Raw genomic sequence first — 18,914 nt, 5'->3', positions numbered from 1 at the left:
AGGCTATAATGGATCCTGTGATGAGCTTGAAGAGGCCGTCACCTGTAGACGACAGCTTGTGCATTTTCTGCCAAACGCATAAAGCCAGAAAAAACCTGAGTGAAGCAACTGAACATGGACTCGCAACACTAAGGAATGTAGCCTTTAGCAGAAAGAAGCTGAGGGACTCCAAAAGTATAGACTTAATTGATCGTCTTGAGAATGCATTAGATTCTGCCACAGCCGTATCTCGTGTGGCACAGAATGTGCTATGTCCACTTCACGGACAAGAGTAAAATAGAATGTCTTCAGAGGACTCAGAGTATTCAACAGAGGGAGCAGGTTGCGGTTCAGGTGTTCCAGGTGGTAACAGGCATTCATTGCGAAAAGGTGTGCAATCAGTCAACTGGAGCCTTTGCATTTTCTGTCAAACTGCAAATAAGAAGGCACGACTGATCTCCGTCATGACTAAGCAAATGAGTGATCAAATAATTCAAGCCTCACATCTTGACTACAAAGTTGGCTTTCGACTGGCAGGAGTCATTGACCTAATTGCAGCTGAAGCCAAATATCATCTGCCTTGTCTTCACGCATTTAACAGGTCTACCTCCAAAACAAAGCAGGAGTCATCAAATACAGACCTTGCTATGATATGACTTTGCCAAGAGCTCCATAAATCAGCTGACAAAGGACATGTGATTCTTCTGGATGATGTATGGGAAAGGTACAAGGAGCTAGCTGAGGAATCTTCAACCATGATTCAGCCATCCCATCAAAGCAGAAGAGGAACATTTTCAATTTCTTTCAACCTTTTGACAGTTGTATATCAGAACGAAAAACCGTATTGATTTCCACTAAGTACCAGCCAACAGCAGTTTTGCAGATGAAAGCAGACACAGAGGAGAGTGAGGAAAAGTTAGCCTTTCCTAAGTATGAGCCCCAGGATGACATTTTCCTTTCTCTTGTTCATGTAGCTATGAAAGTCCGTGGAGACATGATGGAAACTCCAGGACACAAATGGTTCTCTCTGTCAGTGAAGAAGATGCTATAGCATGCATTCCCGAGAGTTTCTATATGATACTGAGACTGATCGTCGGTGGCCAGGCATCCCTTGAAGATCATAGCCCTGGGAACAATGAAGAGCATGTCCGGAGCAGAGTTCTGAATGTGGCACAAGATCTTGTCTCCTGTGTCAGTGGTGGCAAAAAATGGACTCCAAAACATGTTGGTCTTGCAAGTACTCTTCATCAAGCTACACGGTCAGAAGACCTAGTACGATTGTTCAACAAGGCAGGGCATTGCCTGAGTTACGAACAGGTGTTGCAAGTAGACACTTCCTTGGCTGAGAGCACTCTCAAATCATTGGACAAAGCAACTGGTGCCCTCATTCCACCAAACATTGAGGCAAATAAATTCATCCACTACACCTGTGATAACATTGACATCCTTGATGAAACACTTGATGGAAAGAATACCTTCCATGCAACTCAAATGGCAGCATGGCAATGAGGCCAAACAACTGATGCTTCTCTTAACAAGCTCAAATGAGCTAATATCCTCGTCCTCTTAATGATGACATCATAAAAAACGAATATGACATCATTGTGATGTATCAGGTTTGCGATAAATTATCTGTGCTAATGCCCGGCTTGATTCCCGCAAACAAAATTCAAACGGCTTGCCCAGTTTCGGAGATAATGGTATAGGCGATTTCCATTAGCGGCGATATTGTGACGTCAACTTTTTTTTCCAGGAAGAATTTCCAAAATCGGAGATGGTTACTGCCTGTGCGTGGGCTTTCTGCATATACATGGCAACTTTCACGAAGATCCGATGAAAACTCTGGGTTGTGAAACAAAAATGTCAAAAAATAGGAATGACGTCATAAAAATTGATATGACGTCATAGTGATGCATCATATGTGCGGTAATTAATCTGTGCTAATGCCCTGTTCGATTCCCGCAAAAAACAGAATTCAAAAAGCTTGCCTTGTTTCGGAGATAATTTTTTAGGCGATTTCCATTAGCGGAGATATTTTGACGTCGTAACTTTTTTTTCTAGGATGAATTTTCAAAATCGGAGATGGTTACTGTCTGTGTAGGGTATTTTTACATGTATATGCCAAGTTTCAGGAAGTTTCGATGAAAACTGTAGGCTGTGAAACAAAAAAGTCCACAAGAAGAAGATGAAGAACAACAACGTGAGTAAGACTTAGAGATCCTCCACGAGGATCTAAAAATCTCGAGCTATCCACAAGACATACTTTGATTGTTCCAAATGGCCTGGAGGAACTGCATCCTGTCAGTATAACTTGTGGAAAATGCAAGCCAGTATTCACAGAACCCGTCGACGAAGCCTGCTTCAGCAAATCTGAGGATGACAATGAGTATGCAAGACAAGCAAAAGCTACAGACCTAGCTTTCTTCTTGTGCCGTCAAAATTCAGAGATAAAACATTCTTGGACACTATTCAATCATTCATTGCCATCAGAGGAACCAGAACAAACAGCAGTAGGATATTTGACGATAATCCTTGCTCCCGCTCATGAGTTGGATACTTTGAATACCGCCGTGAAGAGATGCATGGCAATATCTTCACATTTTGGACCGGAACATACAGTCCTCACAGTCTCACAGACAAACTACCAAGAGGCTCAGCAGCATCCTTGCTGGCATATCACACATTGACTGGTTGTGACACCACCTCCTACATCGCGAATCACACCGAACGATCATCATGGAAGGTCTTCGAAGAGCACCATGAATTGTTGAAGAACTTGGGCATTGGTGAACTCACAGAGGAAACCATCAAATCTTCAGAAACCTTTGTCTGCAGAATATACAATGTGCACACAACAGACTCTGTTGATGCAGCATGGCATTTATTGTTCTCCAAGATGGGGAAACCAGAAGCCATGGCCCCAACAAGTGATGCGCTCAGTTTCCATTTGATGAGAGTACACCATCAAGCAATGATATGGAGAAATTCCCACTGCCCCATACCCGAGCTCCTTGCACCCTCTGAAATGGGATGGAGACTTGGGGAATCAGGACTGCAACCCATACTGTTGGCATCGAGTCCCATTCCGGACAGTTGCCTCGAGATGGTAGCCTGTGCATGTCGGAAACAATGCAAGACTCGACGCTGCACATGCCTGAATTCAGGATTACGATGCACATCAATGTGTGCATGCCAGCAACAGATTGATGATCAGACTCCTTGCATGAATACAATGTGATTTGCCAAAAAGACGTTTGGCATTCCTGAAAACTGTTTATGCTGACTGAAATTTGTTCACGTAGCAGCATTATAGAACTTTGTTTAGTTTTTATGATTACAGACTAGCAACTTTAACTTCTACATCTTATTAATAAACATCGGTAACCATGTAAACCTTAATTAAAATGCTTCAAATATGTCTTAATCATTTTTCTTGACATCTCATTTGTCAGGTTTGGATGCATAGTAACAGCAGAAAATAGATTTTTTGGGGTTATGGCGGTAGCTAATTAGCATAATAATAGATTTTTGGCATGTTACGAATTTTATTAGCCTGTGGCTTTGATCTATTGCTCAAGGGACATTTCTACGATGCGTACATGTGAACAATGTGCATTTATTTAAATGGTATAGTAGTGCCTGTCCCAAGAAAGTGCCCAAAATTGTCAATTTGGCAGCCATTTTGTTTATGCTAATTAGATGGTCAAAAACTCAAAATTAAGCTTGGTAATAGGGCTAGTCGAATTCAGCATACCTTTATTATGTTAAAAAGACATGTTCCCAACTTTTACTAAAAAATGCTTCTGGGATGCACATTTCTCAGAAATACCTCGTCTATTAGTCAACCTCACATTTTCCTTTCATTATTATAGTTTGAATTGTCATTTTACATATTTGATTGTTGTTATTAAATTTGCTTGTGTCAGTGTATTTGTGCCGTTCCGGTACATCGCTCAACTGTTTTCCCACGCGCGCATTAAACTCCGCAAGTCTTGGCTGTAGGCCTCCAAGGGAGAACTTTAGCCATCCGTCCAGGTAGGGTTTAAACCCCCTGGACACGACATATATAGATAGATATCGAAACATGTGGAGTATGACGAGCACTCCACCGATCCCCATGAGAGACAGACCTACACCAAAGCGTCGCCTCCAACACAGAGGCCTCGGCCCGGTGACTCTGTCAGACAAAGATTATGTGGTCAACTTCAGTTAAACATCAAACAGAGCCACCAATCTGAATTTTGGCCTTATTTGCCATCATCATGATGGAATACCACTAAATATCTAACCAATGCTGATCACGTTCATCATTTATACATCTGATGAACCTCCTGACTGTTATGGTGAGCATCACCACAGATTATGTCTTACACATATGTATGTTTATATATATATATATATATATATATATATATATATATATATATATATATATATATATATATATATATCGATATCGGAATGCTGGCCATATGGGCAATCCTTGACAAGTAAAAATAGTCGATGATTAAGATATTTTACATCATTAACTTTAAGCATCAGATTTAAGGCTTTACAAACTTTCAATTTCCAAAACAAGCAGGCACCCCTGCACCCCTCCCCCCGGGTGGGAGTACCCATGTCGGGTGTGCAACGTATGCAATTATGATATCATCCCAGAAAATTAAAATCATACTTGTTTCCCATGAGGAGTACTTGTCCTGTGCCAAGTTTAAATTTTTTTTCAACATGGCTGCCACACCATGTGAACCATGATGTCACAATTATCATGTCAACATTCTACACGAGTAGTCACACCTATGGTGAAAATTGTGTGTCAATTGGATAAGCGGTTGCAGAGAAAACACAGAAAATTAGCACAGACGGACGGACGGACGGACAACACTAAAACATAATGCCACCAGTGACTTCGTCAGTGGAAGCACAAAAATGGGATCCGATTTAAGGAGCACTGTGTACACATGTATGTGTGTACTGTATATTTACTGCATTCATTACTCATCATTAAATACTTGTATGAATTGAAAAATCCTATATAATAATCTGCTTGTTCTGTTTGTTTGTTTCTCTGTGCATCTATCCAACGATTATCTTTGAAGCTACACGAACCAGGCACCATGAAACCATTTTATTACAAAGGTCTTTGTCCGAGGAGTTCTGGTTGTATATATATATTTTTTTCCATTACAAATGACAGATTAATTTTTTTTATCATTTAGCTTACTTAACCGCTATTTTGACTGAAGAATCGTGAGATGACAGAATATCGCGAGATTGGGAATCAAACGAGTTTTTCATTTACTTGTAATATTGTTCTAAATGAACAGGAACATAAACTTTGTTAAATACGTGATGAAAGGGGGAAGCAGGATAGAGGGTTGGGGTGGGGGCAGAGAGTTTGGACAGGGAGGTTGAGGTATTGGGGGAGGGAAGGTTGTGGACTTGGGGATTGGGGAGGGAAGGTTGTGAACTTGAAGAAGAAAGGGATGGGGAAAGACAGAGTTGAGGTGGGGGGGGTGGATATAGGTGACGAAGGGGTTGGGAGGCAGGGGTCGAGGTCTTGGGGTTGGGGAATTCAGACTTTTTAGAAGAAAGGGGGAGGAGGCATAGAGTTGGGGAGAGGAGGATTAAGGCTTGGGGGCGGGGGGCTGGACTCGGATTGGGGTGGGGGAGTTGAGGATTTTGAAGACTTGTGATTTTGGGGGGTGGGGGGGCTTGAGGACTTGGGATTGGATTTGGGGGGGGGGGAATGAATTAGCATTTGGGACTGGGTGGTATTAAAGACTTGTGGTTGAGTGGGGGATAAACACCCACAGACACGGCACTGCACAAAGCAAATGGTGACCAACTCTTCTCTCTGCTTTACCATTTAAATGCTGTATTAAATCACTAGAGGTTGGGGGAAAAAAATAATCACAACAGCACAATGCAGGGATAGATCACGTTATCCCTTTCCCACCTCTCCTTCCAATAGGAAACGAGCAAAATGGCGAAGGAGCTGGACATCAACGGGATGGTCCATTTCCACGGGAGGGAGTTCCCAGGCCCAATGTGCTGCCAAGGTCATTGAAGGGAAGAAGAAAAGATACGACTAAGGTCGGTCGGTAAAAATCTCTTTTCTTCAAGTTTATATTTGGCATTTATTGCATCGCTCAGTTTGGAAATCCCCCCCCCCCCCACCCCAAAAAACAACAACAATTTTTGGAGTGATAAAGACTAGAAGGAAAAAGAAATACATTAAAAACATCACATGAAAAAGGACAAAGGCAAGAAGATGGCTACTCAACTACTGACTTGTTTTATAAAGAAAAGAGAATAGGAATATGGTGAAATAAGAGGTGTCTCCAAGAGCAGTTAGGCCTTGATAAAGCTGTCAATAATTAAATGGCATGAATTATAGAAAACAACAATCCATCAATCCAAGAGGAGGCCAAACACCAAACTTTGAAAAACTAGTTAGGAAAGAAAAAAAATAAGACAACAAGCAGGGTGGAATGCTACGTTTACAGGAGAGCGGTTTTATGTGCTGCTCCTTGCAACTCACAAAATGTGCCGCTGCGCCAGCATTTAACGCGCCCAGATTGGAGGCAGAAGCGAGGAGCCGGTGAAGCAAGTGGAAGCCCGAAGGTACAGAGATGAGGAAGCATTTCAGGGATCCACTCTGGCTCTATGGCTGTCACACCTAGTGAGGCAGGAATAAGATGATGTGTCACAAAAATATGGAGTGCAGGAGTCATCGTCATGAACTGCCAATATGGTACTCTTCCTTCCTGTCCCTAATTAACCCTACCCATTTTTAAGCACTTACCCTTCATGTAAGGCAGAGAGGTTTCAATGAGCTCCTGGTAGATGATGTATTGTGGGGCTGAACGGTACAGGATGGAGGTGGGATGTATGTAAAGTGAGTGTTCCATCTCTGCACTCTGCCAGGAACAATGAAGTATGGAGACATGGGGTGAGCAAAAACATCAGCAAGAGAGCAGGTGATAAGAGGTAAATAAAGTTTTGCATACTTGGTAGGGATGTTTTTGATTGGATTGGATGGACTGTGCTTCATCATCAGGTGGGGGTCCGAGCCTGGCGATTCTGCTTCCCATTCCTGTGAGCACAATCTTACGGAGGCAGTTGAGCACAGGCAGAGATGGAGGGAGGAGAGGAGGTGGGGACGGCAGATCGGGGAAAACGTCCACCACTGAAAGACAAGTGTCAGCAATCACAGCAAAGTGTGAATCAAAGGAACACAGGAAGTGCAACTTACATCACAGATAAGTTTGAGAAAGTGCTGCTGGTTGCATAAAACTTAGAGAAAATTACACTCAAGAATACTAACCAGCTTTTGTAAGTTGACGGCAAAGTTTCTGTACTTCTCGCATGGCACGGTAACGGAGCCCATTCGTTTGGCAGAACGTTGTTGTCCAGTTGGCCACCTCACATGCACCAACTGCACCTGTGCAGCACCACAAAGTATTCCACACCTCATGTTGTGTCACAATAACAAATTAGAGATGAAAGAATGACGTACCGGGTACATCCCATCTTACCCAGAAGCACTTTCAGATCTCCAAGCAGGCCCTCGGGTCCTTCCCTTCCCCAGAGACGCTTCATCTGCCTAATTCGTGCTGCCTTTGCTTTTCCTTCGGCCTCTCTGCCACGAGAGCATGCAGACCTTAACATGTGTTTACATGGATAGGCGTACTTGCAGAAACCATATTCCACCTCCCCCACCTCAAAATCCCACGTTCATTACCCCCCCCCCCCCAAATCACCAAAGGTGGAAGGAGGATATGTTTTCACCCCCGTCTGTCTGTTTGTGTGCAGGATATCTCAAAGTTGTGGACGAGTTCGGATGGAATTTGGTGGCCAGGTTGAGTGTGTGATAAGGAGGAGCCGATTAGATTTTCGTGACGATCCGGTTGCAGAACTGACAATTAGAATTTTTTTAGTGATTCTTCAAAATTGAGAAATAGGGATAAAACGATATTTTGCACGATATCTCAAAAAAGTTGTGGACGGAATCAGACGAAACTTGGTGGACAGGTTGGGTGTGATGAGGACGAATCGATTCGATTTTGATCAGAATTCAGATCGGAAAGGTCCAAATTCAGATCCGCATACGAGAAATTTTTAATTTTTGAAGTGATTATTTGCCATTGAGAGATTGGGCCAAAAATGATACATGGTATGATATGAAAAAAAAATTATTGGCCCCAACATGTTCTACTGGATCAGGCATTGCATTGCAGAGGTATGTGCTCAACCGCGTGGCCTTCTAGGTATAACTTTGCTTCACATCAAACTCGGATATCTGACAAAAGAAAGTGGAGCTAATGTTGTCATGGAAAAGCTTCTGGAACACCTTTGTAACTGTTTTGATAGGTTACGTCAGTCTTGCGTGGTCAATGGTGATGTAATTCATGTATAATTATAACATCAAATTCTTGGATAATTAAATCAATTAGTACTTACTACGATGTAATAACTCGTATTGTTTTCAACAACTGAGTTTACATCAGCAACAACTTTAAAAGACAACCTCCATTAATCTATCTCCTGCAAGCAGATCACAAACTAGGATGAAATGCAGACATCATGGATTTTAAATCAAAGCCAAAATAGAACAAATGGATAAATGTATTGTATCCAAACATACGTACATCGTTTCCTCAAATATCTCCCTGACTGACAATGCAGCAACAATGCAAATGATCAGCTGCACCATTTCTGCTGCTTTCTTCTGCTCAACACCCTCTGCACAATGGCCATCTGGACCACAGGTAGCAGCCTGAATGAGCATCTTCGCATAGCGAGGGGAAACGGGAAGGGCCGCCATTCGTCGACCAAGCTTGGAGATGGGGCGATCGTGTGCCTTTTCCAACTTTTGCCTGTACACAACGGAGACAACAAACATGGAAGGAAAATAATAGGAAAAAGAAACATCCATTGAGTCTTGTTCATTCTTATAGTACAGATATTATAACCTACTAAATAATTTAGATGAGCTCATCACTTTTACCAAGATTTCATTCTTTAGCACGTTTTGGACGACAATGTATTCAAGTCAAAGTAAGATGAGTCGACAAGGCAGATTTGTGCAGAGTGCTGTATTCTGGCCATTGTCAGGAAGAATGTGGACTTTAACGATTGTATTTGACTAGCGGGCACACCCACCCTCTGGGCGGGAGTACCCGTGTCGGCCCACCGAACACCACTTATTGTACGGGGAGTTAAAGAAATGCAAAATTGTCAAGGATGGCAACGCTAACAATATAGTAATCACCAGGATGAGTCACGAGGTGAGGAAAGTGTGTGATAATGACGCCACACCGTAATATTGTAATCAATATTGTAATCACCGCTGTGAGAGGTAAGGTAAAACGAGGTGAGGAAAGCACATGATTTGCCGCACCACAAAGACGGATCGTTGTTTGCTGATGCAGATAGACGCGATAACAACAGATGCGAATAACAATGCTGGGAAAAGCGGCAAGATCCAATTAGTCACTGCCACAACAAATCAATGAGTGAAGGGAAAACCAGGCACACCCCAATGGTCAGTCCTGCAACCAATCGACGAGTGAATATTGCCGAAATAGCTACAGCCACACAACCTCTATTTATTATAGTCGATGATAGGTTGCCCAAATAGTATGACTCAACTCCTGAAATAATAAGGAAAATAAAATAAAACTCTACTCTTTCTTCCTTGCACAAATTTTATGAAGATCAAGTAGAGTTTTTTTTTTTTAATGGGTAAGAGCACTGCACAATAAATTATAGTCCATCTGCTGAAGGAAAAGGTAGTTTGTATTGGTGGAAAAACAGCAAATTTCAAAGCAAACAATGCAGAAGAATATCAAACATGTAAAGCATCAAAATTATTGAAGAGACACATTGTTTTGCTCCCCAAATTTTGGTATCAAGAAAATCACGGATTTTCACATCACAATCCGAACACCTAAAAAAAAAAAACCCAGGATAAGCAACCAAATCTGATTGGAAATTATAATTTCTTTGGATTTGTTTAATTCCAGTGATGATCCTGGCAGGATGGCCGAGACGTACGCACACTCACCTCCAAGCTGTCTATCCTGGGCACAAATCCTGACCCAGCGAAAAACCATCATCCCGGTGTTTCACAGGCAGGGCGATTCATCAATTTGTGTGCCGTCCCTCCGATGGACGTTAAACGGGAATCCCGTCTGCCAACATTTATTGGTGGATGTTAACGATCTCATGCTGTCCTTTGCGCAGAGTAGGCGAGCCATCACCGGCATCCCAAAAATATTACAAATACCTGCCCTAACCAGCAGAGGGCATTGCATCAAAGGCGCAGCCACGCCCTCAGCCAATGATGCAACCCCACAGCCTTGTGCTGCATTTGACAGAAGAAGTTGTGATAATTACTGTTCGGGTGGGGCCTCCAGAGCTCCAAGAGCCAACAAAAGAACTTCTGCCTCTTTGAGTGCGTCAGCTGATGGTGACGTGGGGAATGGAAAATGATCCACCTGAATGGAATTGGGGGTGGGGAGTGGGGGTGCATAGGGGTTTGGAAAGGAAGGAACACAGGAAGTCTTATTAGATGACTGGAAGAATACAGCGAAGAGCTTGCTGATGATGATGATGATGATGATGAACCTGCCACAATGAAAAAGGTGTGAAGGGCAAGCTATATGACAGAAAGCATAAAAAATATGACCAGAAAAGATTTATTAACTTTGGAGTTTTCTCTTTTTTTCAAAATGTTTAGTGTCTGCAATATTATGCAGTCAGAAAAACATTTTTCAAAAACCACCTTAGACGTTAATGAAGAAAATCAATGGCTCGACAGCTGAAAATCGTTCGAATATGCAAATTCTTCGGAAGCAGTTGACTTTTACGTGTGAATGACGTCATCAATGGCAGTCGTAAAACATGAATAATATCGGATCAATGAGGTATATGTTACTAATGGAGTATTCAGTGGCCAAATGATATTTTATACAACTTGTGAGTGCAATAAGAGAAAAAAAGGGTTTCAGGAATTCATTCGGACATGCATTCGATGAAAGGATCTTGGAATGAGAAAGGCATGGATACATGGACATCATCCGAATATTCAGATTTTGAAGATTTTTTGGAATTGTCACTTGATAATGCTTCAGGTGAAGCTCCTTCCGGTGGTTCAACCAAAGAAATCTATAATTTAAGTAAAATGTTCTCTAGATTGCCAAATTCCATCACCATGTTATCTTATACTGCTAGCTTCAATAAGAGTGACATTGAAAGCTGCAGTCATGGCCACAGGTTCCATGTCAAGTCACATGATGTGCCATCTCTAAACTTTCTGGGCAGTAAAAAAATAAAATTTATTGTTTTCCATATTTACTGGCCTCTGGAGTTACTCCCCCCCCCACCCCCCAAGGTCTTTTGTCATTACATAATATATTAGATCAACACTACACTGCTGCTAAGGTTCCAAAATGGCTGCGCAAACCTTAAAGCAATGTCATTATTGTTACCTTATCAATTCCCAAGTCCTTCAGCTGAAGTACCAACCCATCCACCGGGCTCCGTGATATTTCAGGAGGGGGATAACGAGGCAGTTCAGAAAACACAGCCGAACTGTACAGCCTACATTTGGGATGAGAAATTAGAAGTACACAAGATTGTTAAAATATGACGTCAGCATCAAGTGAATAAAGATAGGTGGGTGGACGGGGGTGGTGGTGTGGGGAGGAGGGTAAGACAATGGGCATTCAATGGTGCTTATCATTTTGATTTGCCACCTTCAATGCAGAAAAAAAGTAGAAGGGCACTCTTTGACATTGCAACGTTGCTAGATATGCCTCCGTCCACATTATTACATCATGATACATACATTTACCAAGTTTGATTTAAATCCATGAACTCAGATTCAAAATATTAAATAATTCTGGCTACCAGACCATGCGTCCGATCAGGTTGAAATTTAAAACATATATTCCCCCTGATGACTCGATCATAACTGTGACGTTTCACATTGATTGATGAAGTGGTTCGAGAAAAAGAATTTTTTTCAAGATTTTCGTTAAATCCAATCTGGCTTCCAGACCATCTGACCTATTAATTATTTATGAACATCCTGGCATTCCAAAGACTTAATGCGTGTGAAATTTCACCTCAATCTGTCAAGCCGTTCTGGAGAAGATGATTTTTAAAGATTTTAGGGTAAATCAAATATGGCTGCCAAACCATGTGACTTATGACATCATAGGTGGAAAACCTTTTGCTCTTCATGGATAGGCGATCATACCTGTAAAGATTCGCCTGGATCTGGTTCAGCCGTTTTGGAGAAGATATTTGAAGGTTTTTTTATGTGAAAAACAATATGGCTGCCGAACCACGTGACCGATGACATCTTCAATTCCCCCCCCCCACCACCCCCAATACAATTTAGCCCCAGATATCCCACAAAAATTTTTATACTGATCGAATAAAGCGTTCGACATATGCAATTATGACATCATAACGAAGCCACCTATGACATCACCAAAAAACTTTTTTCCCAAACGAGGTACTTCACACATATGCCAAGTTTCAATTTTTTCCATAGAGCACTTTTTGAGATACAGAGCTCCAAAGTTTTTCCTTTTTTCCAACATGGCCACCACACCACGTGACCTATGATGTCATAATTATCATTAAAATATTCCAAATGAGTAGTCACACCTTTGGTGAAAATTTTGTGTCAATCGGATAAGCGGTTGCAGAGAAAACAGAGAAAATTAGCACGGATGGACGGACAACTCCAAAACATGCGACATCATCAGCAGAGGCTTAAAAATAAATGCATTTTCAAGATAATTGCATATTTTGTTACATCCTCTTGTCCTGAATAGTAAATTCTTACATTTCTGATAAATGCAGTCAGCGGTAGGAAACTTTAACATTTGATTTATACAGACTTCTGCATACTTAAACATAAACCTGTGTCTTCATCAATTATTGAACATCAACCTGCATCCTTACTATAATTCACGGACCATGTGTTTGGTTGTTGGGCTACTCCCCCTACAGTTCTGGGCCGATGACATCCAGACTTGCTACAAAGGATCAGCATAACCATAATTAATGTATGGTGGTGTTTTTATCTTTGCTGGTGGTCTTGGAGGAGGTAAGGGAGGAGACGCAAGTTCTCTATGAAAATGTGTATCGTGTAGCGCTGCCTCCACGTGGGGGAGGGTATTACAAGTCTCCACCATTTACAGTACAGTATTCCTCTCCCGACGTTTTCCAGTGCAGTGAGGCATTTTGAATTGTAAGCAGTAGGCATGTTTTTGCTTCATGCACGTAACCAAGTTATTTATTTTTGCTATACAGAGCTGTCAGTTGCCTATGCACCATCCGAATAAAGCTAGGTGTCAGAAGAACGTGTCGCATGCTTGGAACAAGATCATAAGGTGGGTACTCTGCTAGTCTTCAGCAATACATCTGAAGTGTGTGTTTATATCACCACTAAATAAACTTCCTTCCTCTAATGAACGAAACGTAGTGGCACTCTGCCTTCAAACCAGGTTTGCTCGATGCATTCTTGACCAGGAATGGGTCCACCATTGGGGCTTGTGGGGTTATTGCACTTTTGTGAAAATGCTATTTCGGCCATCACCACTTGATAAGGCAACAATATCTCTGTCTGTCTCTCTCTCTCAAACACACGCACGCACGCACGCACGCACGCACGCACGCACGCACGCACGCACGCACACACACACACACACACACACACACACACACACGGCCATTTTCCCTGCTAGAGCGAGGGTTATCCTTGCGGGCCCCATGACAATCGTCATGGTTCCATTATTTTTGAGGCAATGTTTTACGGTCAGATGCCTTCCTAACGCCAACCCTTTTAGTCGCCTCTTACGACACATAGGGATACGGTGTACCTATTCTAAACCGGGGCACGCACCAGTAGGCAACAATCCATGGAGGAAATTTATTACATTTATGGGATCGCCTGATGCCATACTGCTCAAAGAATGAAAAACTACAGAAAATGCAAATAAACATCATTCTGGAAAAAAAGGAGACATAACCAGAACATGTTCGAACAAAGACTTTCTTTCCCAGTTCTGTTTCCACTTTAAAATGCAGTTAGAAATTCCAGGTCCAAGCAATTTATTTTAAATGAGAAAAAAGGTACAAGTGAAAATAGGAGCGTTTATTTATTTATTTGTTTTCTTTTGTTTGCCAAGCACTTTCTTTTGAACTTTCTCACCTTCTTGCTGCCTTCTTGCTGGCTTCAAGTCTCAACCCAACCAGAAGTTGTTCCCGAGTTGCTTCACAGACAGGGTGTTTCATCAATCAATGAGTGCACTGACCGTTGGATTGTACGTCAAGCTGGAGGCATAAGCTACCAACAGTGGATGCTGGTGAATGTTAGAGATCCCATAATATATTTTGTAAGAGCGAGTCTTTACGTGCCAGCATCCTGATCAAATTTTAGTTTTGATTCGATCTAATCAAACAATGCAATCGCCATAAGGTTGTTGGCAGCACCAATATACAACAGGCTGAAAGGCTGCTGTGCTACCTGGATAATTGGCAACCAAAGGCACTTAGCCTGTAAAGAGGCGGAAGGCCTATTAAAAAATAAAATAAACCAATGTCACCCGCAGGGTGACCCGTATCTTGCCAAAAGGTGACCACGTGTGACTTCTTTAAGGTCACACTGAGGTGAACAGAGCTGCTATCCACCAGGAGCGACTCCTTGAGGAATATCTGCCTACGAGAGATTCCGATGAGAATCGTTCTACAGAGTAACCATGAAAAATATGCTTTTGCCTCATAACGTCACCAAATGACGTCATAATGTCTCAAGCTTGACATATCTAGAAAGCACTCATCGAGGTGTTCAATTTGAGGTACTACACGATATGGTTCCTAAAACTTGAAAATTTGACCTTGGGGTCAAATATGTTTGACCTGAGGCGCTAACCATGAAGGTCAAGGCCAATCGCCACCAAAAATTAATCAGCTGAGCGCCAGACCATGAACTATATTCCCATAAAGTTTGAAGACGATCCGATCAAAATTACTCAAAAAATAAGTGTTTCGTCGACTCCCCTGATTTGCGACAGTGACCTTGACCTTTGACCTTGACCTTCAAAATTTTATGTGCTGAAAGGGACCTCTATAGGCCTCTGATATGCGAAGTTACAAAAATTTCCAATGATAACTGTGCTCTGCAGAGTGATTTATACATGATTACAGACCAAAAACAAAAAATAAAAACAACAAAAAAAACCATATGAAGGTCAAGGCCAATCGCCACCAAAAATTAATCAGCTGAGCGCCAGACCATGAACTATATTCCCATGAAGGTGAAGACGATCCGATCAAAATTACTCAAAAAATAAGGGTTTCGTCGACTCCCCTGATTTGCGACAAAGTGACCTGGACCTTTGACCTCGACCTTCAAAATTTTGTGCACTGAAAGGGACCTCTATAGGCCTCTGATATGCGAAGTTACAAAAATTTCCAATGATAACTGTGCTCTGCAGAATTTTTTATACGTGATTACAGACAAACAAAACAAAACAAAAAAAACAAACAAAAAAAAAACATACAAGCTGACTAACATATCTTGCAAAAACTTCGTTTTAGCAAGATAAAAAAAAAAAAAAAAAAATATATATATATATATATATATATATATATATATATAGTCATGTGCTGCTTAACGACGTTCCGGGCAACGACGGATCGCATATACGACGGATCTGCCAGCTCTGAAAAAAAAAAAAAAAGCTGAAACATTCCTATCGCCGAGTGATGTAGCCGACGTAGCGCTGCCAGTCGTATAAAAATAGCACACACAATTATGTACACTGCACATTAAATAATACTTGATAATGATAATAAACAACGATGTTACTGGTTTATGCATTTACTATACTGTACTTTTTATCGTTATTTTAGTGTCCTCTTTCTACTTATAAAAAAAAAAGTTCACTGTAAAACAGCATGCCGTGTCACGCAGCATTGTTCTACTGTACATCTCGTGTTTACCGCGTCTCTTGATTGTATCATTTTTCCGTGTGCTTGACTTAATCTCGTGTTGTTTTGTTCATCATGGACCTTAAGGCCCGGTCAAACCTTGACGTTTTAGCCAGCGATGGCAACGTATTAAAATGTATGTAAAACGCTGGCTTACGATGAACTTTTGATGTTTTTTTTTTAAAGATTCGGACGTATTCATAGCGACTTGGTCTTATGTATAACGCATTAGTAACGGACACAGAACGTTTCGTTGTGTTATAGATAACTTATACCAACGAATGCTGAACCTGTTGTCGGCCTACACAACCGATGCCCAACGATAGTCTAACTTAGGCATAGCGCGTTGCACGCATCGCCGACGATGTCGTGACGTAGCCTATTAAAAGGCTGACGCACAACGATTCAAATCATAACTGCCGTAGAAATGGAAGTGTCAACATCGCAGTCACACCTTGGCGATCTTGCCAGCGTATGCCGACCTAAGAAAGATGTGTCTAAAACGTTGGGGCACGTCAAATACGGTATGAGTAAGTTTGGTATACGTGAGTAGAACGCTAAAGTACGCTATCATACGTCGTAGTAAGTAAAGTACGTCAAGAAATTTTAAACATGTTCAAAATTTTTGGACGTAATCGGCGTATGACACACGTTCCGCATGCGATGGGGATAAGTTGTACACACGATATGCGGACGCTTACACACGTCCACAAAGGCTACTTATAAGCTACTCATAAGTCGAAACAAGTCGCGGTAATGTCTTTTTTTACGCGAAACTTATTTCCAACTTATGTTTGACGTGCTTTGAACCAATTCTTTACATAGTCCCAACACACATCGACGTATGTAGACGTATTCCAATGACGTCTTCCGGTCGACAAAAAAAAAAATAAATGAACGTGTTTCTAGCTTAGAACTGCCATATAAAGACGTGTTCCCAGCGGTTTTGGGAATTGGTTTATAAAAATGCTGCTCATAAAAGGGGAACCCAACAGTGTTTTCGAGTCCTTTTTGAGTCGATGTCCATGTCAGCAGTAACAGTATCAGTATCAGTATTAGTATTAGTAGTAGTTTGTTCATGTTGGCAGTAGTAGGTGAGTGTGAGGGGGAGGGTGTGGGTTATGATGGATCGTCCTTGCGTCCGCGTGTCCACGGGTAGGAGACATCTCTTCACCATTGTTCGAAGTTCTTCGCAGCTAATTTTTTTATGGGGCTTTTTCAACAATGAGCTATAGCTTGTTTTTACGATTTAGGTCTATTCATAACGGGTTGGACAAATGCACAATGAACTAATAATGTGCATAGAGCGCTTCGATAACTTATAGATACGGTATACCAACGAATAATTATCGTGAAGCCGGCGTTCACAAACTATGCCCAACGATAGCCTAACTTATCCATATCGTGCGGCAGTTTATCTTTGCCGGTGACGTAGGGTTTGCTATTCATAGGCTGCCACTCAACGATTTAAATGGCTGCATCTCCACTATTGAAAGTAGACGCTTGCGCTCAACAATTGGATTTTTTTTACATTCAACGACTTTTAAACGGTACCACTCAACTATTTTCATTGTTTACAATGAATGATTTAAATTGCTGTCACTCGCCTTTGTTTTTTGACGCTGGCGCTCGGAAATTTTAATCGTTTCTATTGAACGTGCTAAATCGCTCAAACCCCACTATTGAAAGTAGACGCTTGCGCTCAACAATTCGATTTTTTTTTAACACTCAACGACTTTTAAACGGTACCACTCAACTATTTTCATTGTTTACAATGAACGATTTAAATTGCTGTCACTCGCCTTTGTTTTTTGACGCAGGGGTTTTGAAATTTGAAGCGTTTCTTCTGAACGTGTTAAAACGCTCAAACTCGACTATTTTAAATAGACGCTGCCGATGGACAATTGGAATCATAGCCAAGCTAGACATCGAAGTGTGAACATCCTCGTCATGCCGAAGAAAAGTTTGAAGAATGCTGCAAATAAGTGTCCTGGCCGTGGCCGTGGACGCTGACGCAAGGACGATCCATTATACCGATGTCTTTCAGCCTATGAGTAACTTAAAAGTAACGTCTGTCGATGTGTGGCAACGATCGCGTAACGTGCCAACAACACGTTAATCATAGGTAGAAATAAGTTTCGGGTACGCTAAACATTACCTCGGCGTGTCTCAACTTATGATTAACTTACAAGTAGCATGTGTTGACGTCTGTCAACGATCGCAGACCGTGCATACAACTTGTGGCCAGCGTAGCGGAACGTGTGAGTCATACGCCGGCATACGTCGTGAAATTTCAAGCATGAAAAAATTTGAGGACAACCAAAAAGTACAACGTTTAAAGCCAGCGTACAACGACGTATGGCAGTGTTTTTCAGCGTGCTCTCAATGTTATCAAAACTTACCCATAATGTATTCAACGTGTGCCAGCGTTTTAGAAAAAAAATTAAAAAAAAAATCGGCATACGTTGGCTAAAACGTCAAGGTGTGACCGGGCCTTTAAGCATACAAAATCCAGTGCTGATATTGCCAGTAAGAGGTCACGTCGAGTGATTGACCTGGAAACCATATAGTTATACCATATAGCCTAGGTGTCTAGGTTTGTGTAAGTACGATGTTCGAAAATGAAAAAAAAAAATGATGTTCGCACAACGACGACGTCGCTTAACGACGCGTTTCTCAGAACGTAACCCCGTCGTTAAGTGGCGCATGACTGTATATATTGTTGCGGATTTCGCGCCCGCCGGCGTGCGAACGGCCACGTAACTCGAATCGCGGCACGTCGCCCACCGGACGGACAATCCAGTCGTGACCCTCTCGGACTAACGCCGGGAACCAGTCACGGGTGGACCTTTCGGTCTCACCGCGATCGAGCCAATCAGCCCCCGCGTGGGATAGGGTTGCTCGCCAAATTCGAC

General features: G+C 41.9%; 2 protein-coding genes across 5 annotated transcripts in view; one reads left to right on the top strand and one right to left on the bottom strand.

Annotated features, from left to right (window-relative positions):
• The window catches only part of DHX37 (DEAH-box helicase 37), a 94,091-nt gene that overhangs the window by 6,398 nt on the left and 68,779 nt on the right, over positions 1–18,914 (bottom strand). For all 4 annotated transcript variants that reach the window (XM_085859821.1, XM_085859822.1, XM_085859823.1 and 1 more), the window contains exons 20-28: positions 11,478–11,589; positions 10,384–10,484; positions 8,634–8,861; positions 7,521–7,624; positions 7,310–7,426; positions 6,993–7,171; positions 6,788–6,902; positions 6,524–6,661; positions 5,939–6,033 (exon numbers count right to left, since the gene is read on the bottom strand). In XM_085859821.1, the coding sequence (XP_085715947.1) occupies positions 5,939–6,033; positions 6,524–6,661; positions 6,788–6,902; positions 6,993–7,171; positions 7,310–7,426; positions 7,521–7,624; positions 8,634–8,861; positions 10,384–10,484; positions 11,478–11,589 (1,189 nt within the window). The remainder of the gene's footprint in view (positions 1–5,938; positions 6,034–6,523; positions 6,662–6,787; positions 6,903–6,992; positions 7,172–7,309; positions 7,427–7,520; positions 7,625–8,633; positions 8,862–10,383; positions 10,485–11,477; positions 11,590–18,914) is intronic.
• Positions 5,987–18,914, top strand: part of LOC147010939 (uncharacterized) — a 39,271-nt gene continuing 26,343 nt past the window's right edge. Inside the window, exon 1 of the mRNA XM_085859825.1 lies at positions 5,987–6,075. The gene's annotated coding sequence lies outside the window, so the exon portion shown is untranslated. The remainder of the gene's footprint in view (positions 6,076–18,914) is intronic.

Source organism: Eptatretus burgeri, chromosome 16 (genome assembly GCF_056783735.1).
Source record: "Eptatretus burgeri isolate ZD-2024b chromosome 16, Ebu_testis_v1, whole genome shotgun sequence".
NCBI classification, from domain to species: Eukaryota; Metazoa; Chordata; class Myxini; order Myxiniformes; family Myxinidae; genus Eptatretus; species Eptatretus burgeri.
This window is presented reverse-complemented; position numbering and strand designations above follow the sequence as displayed.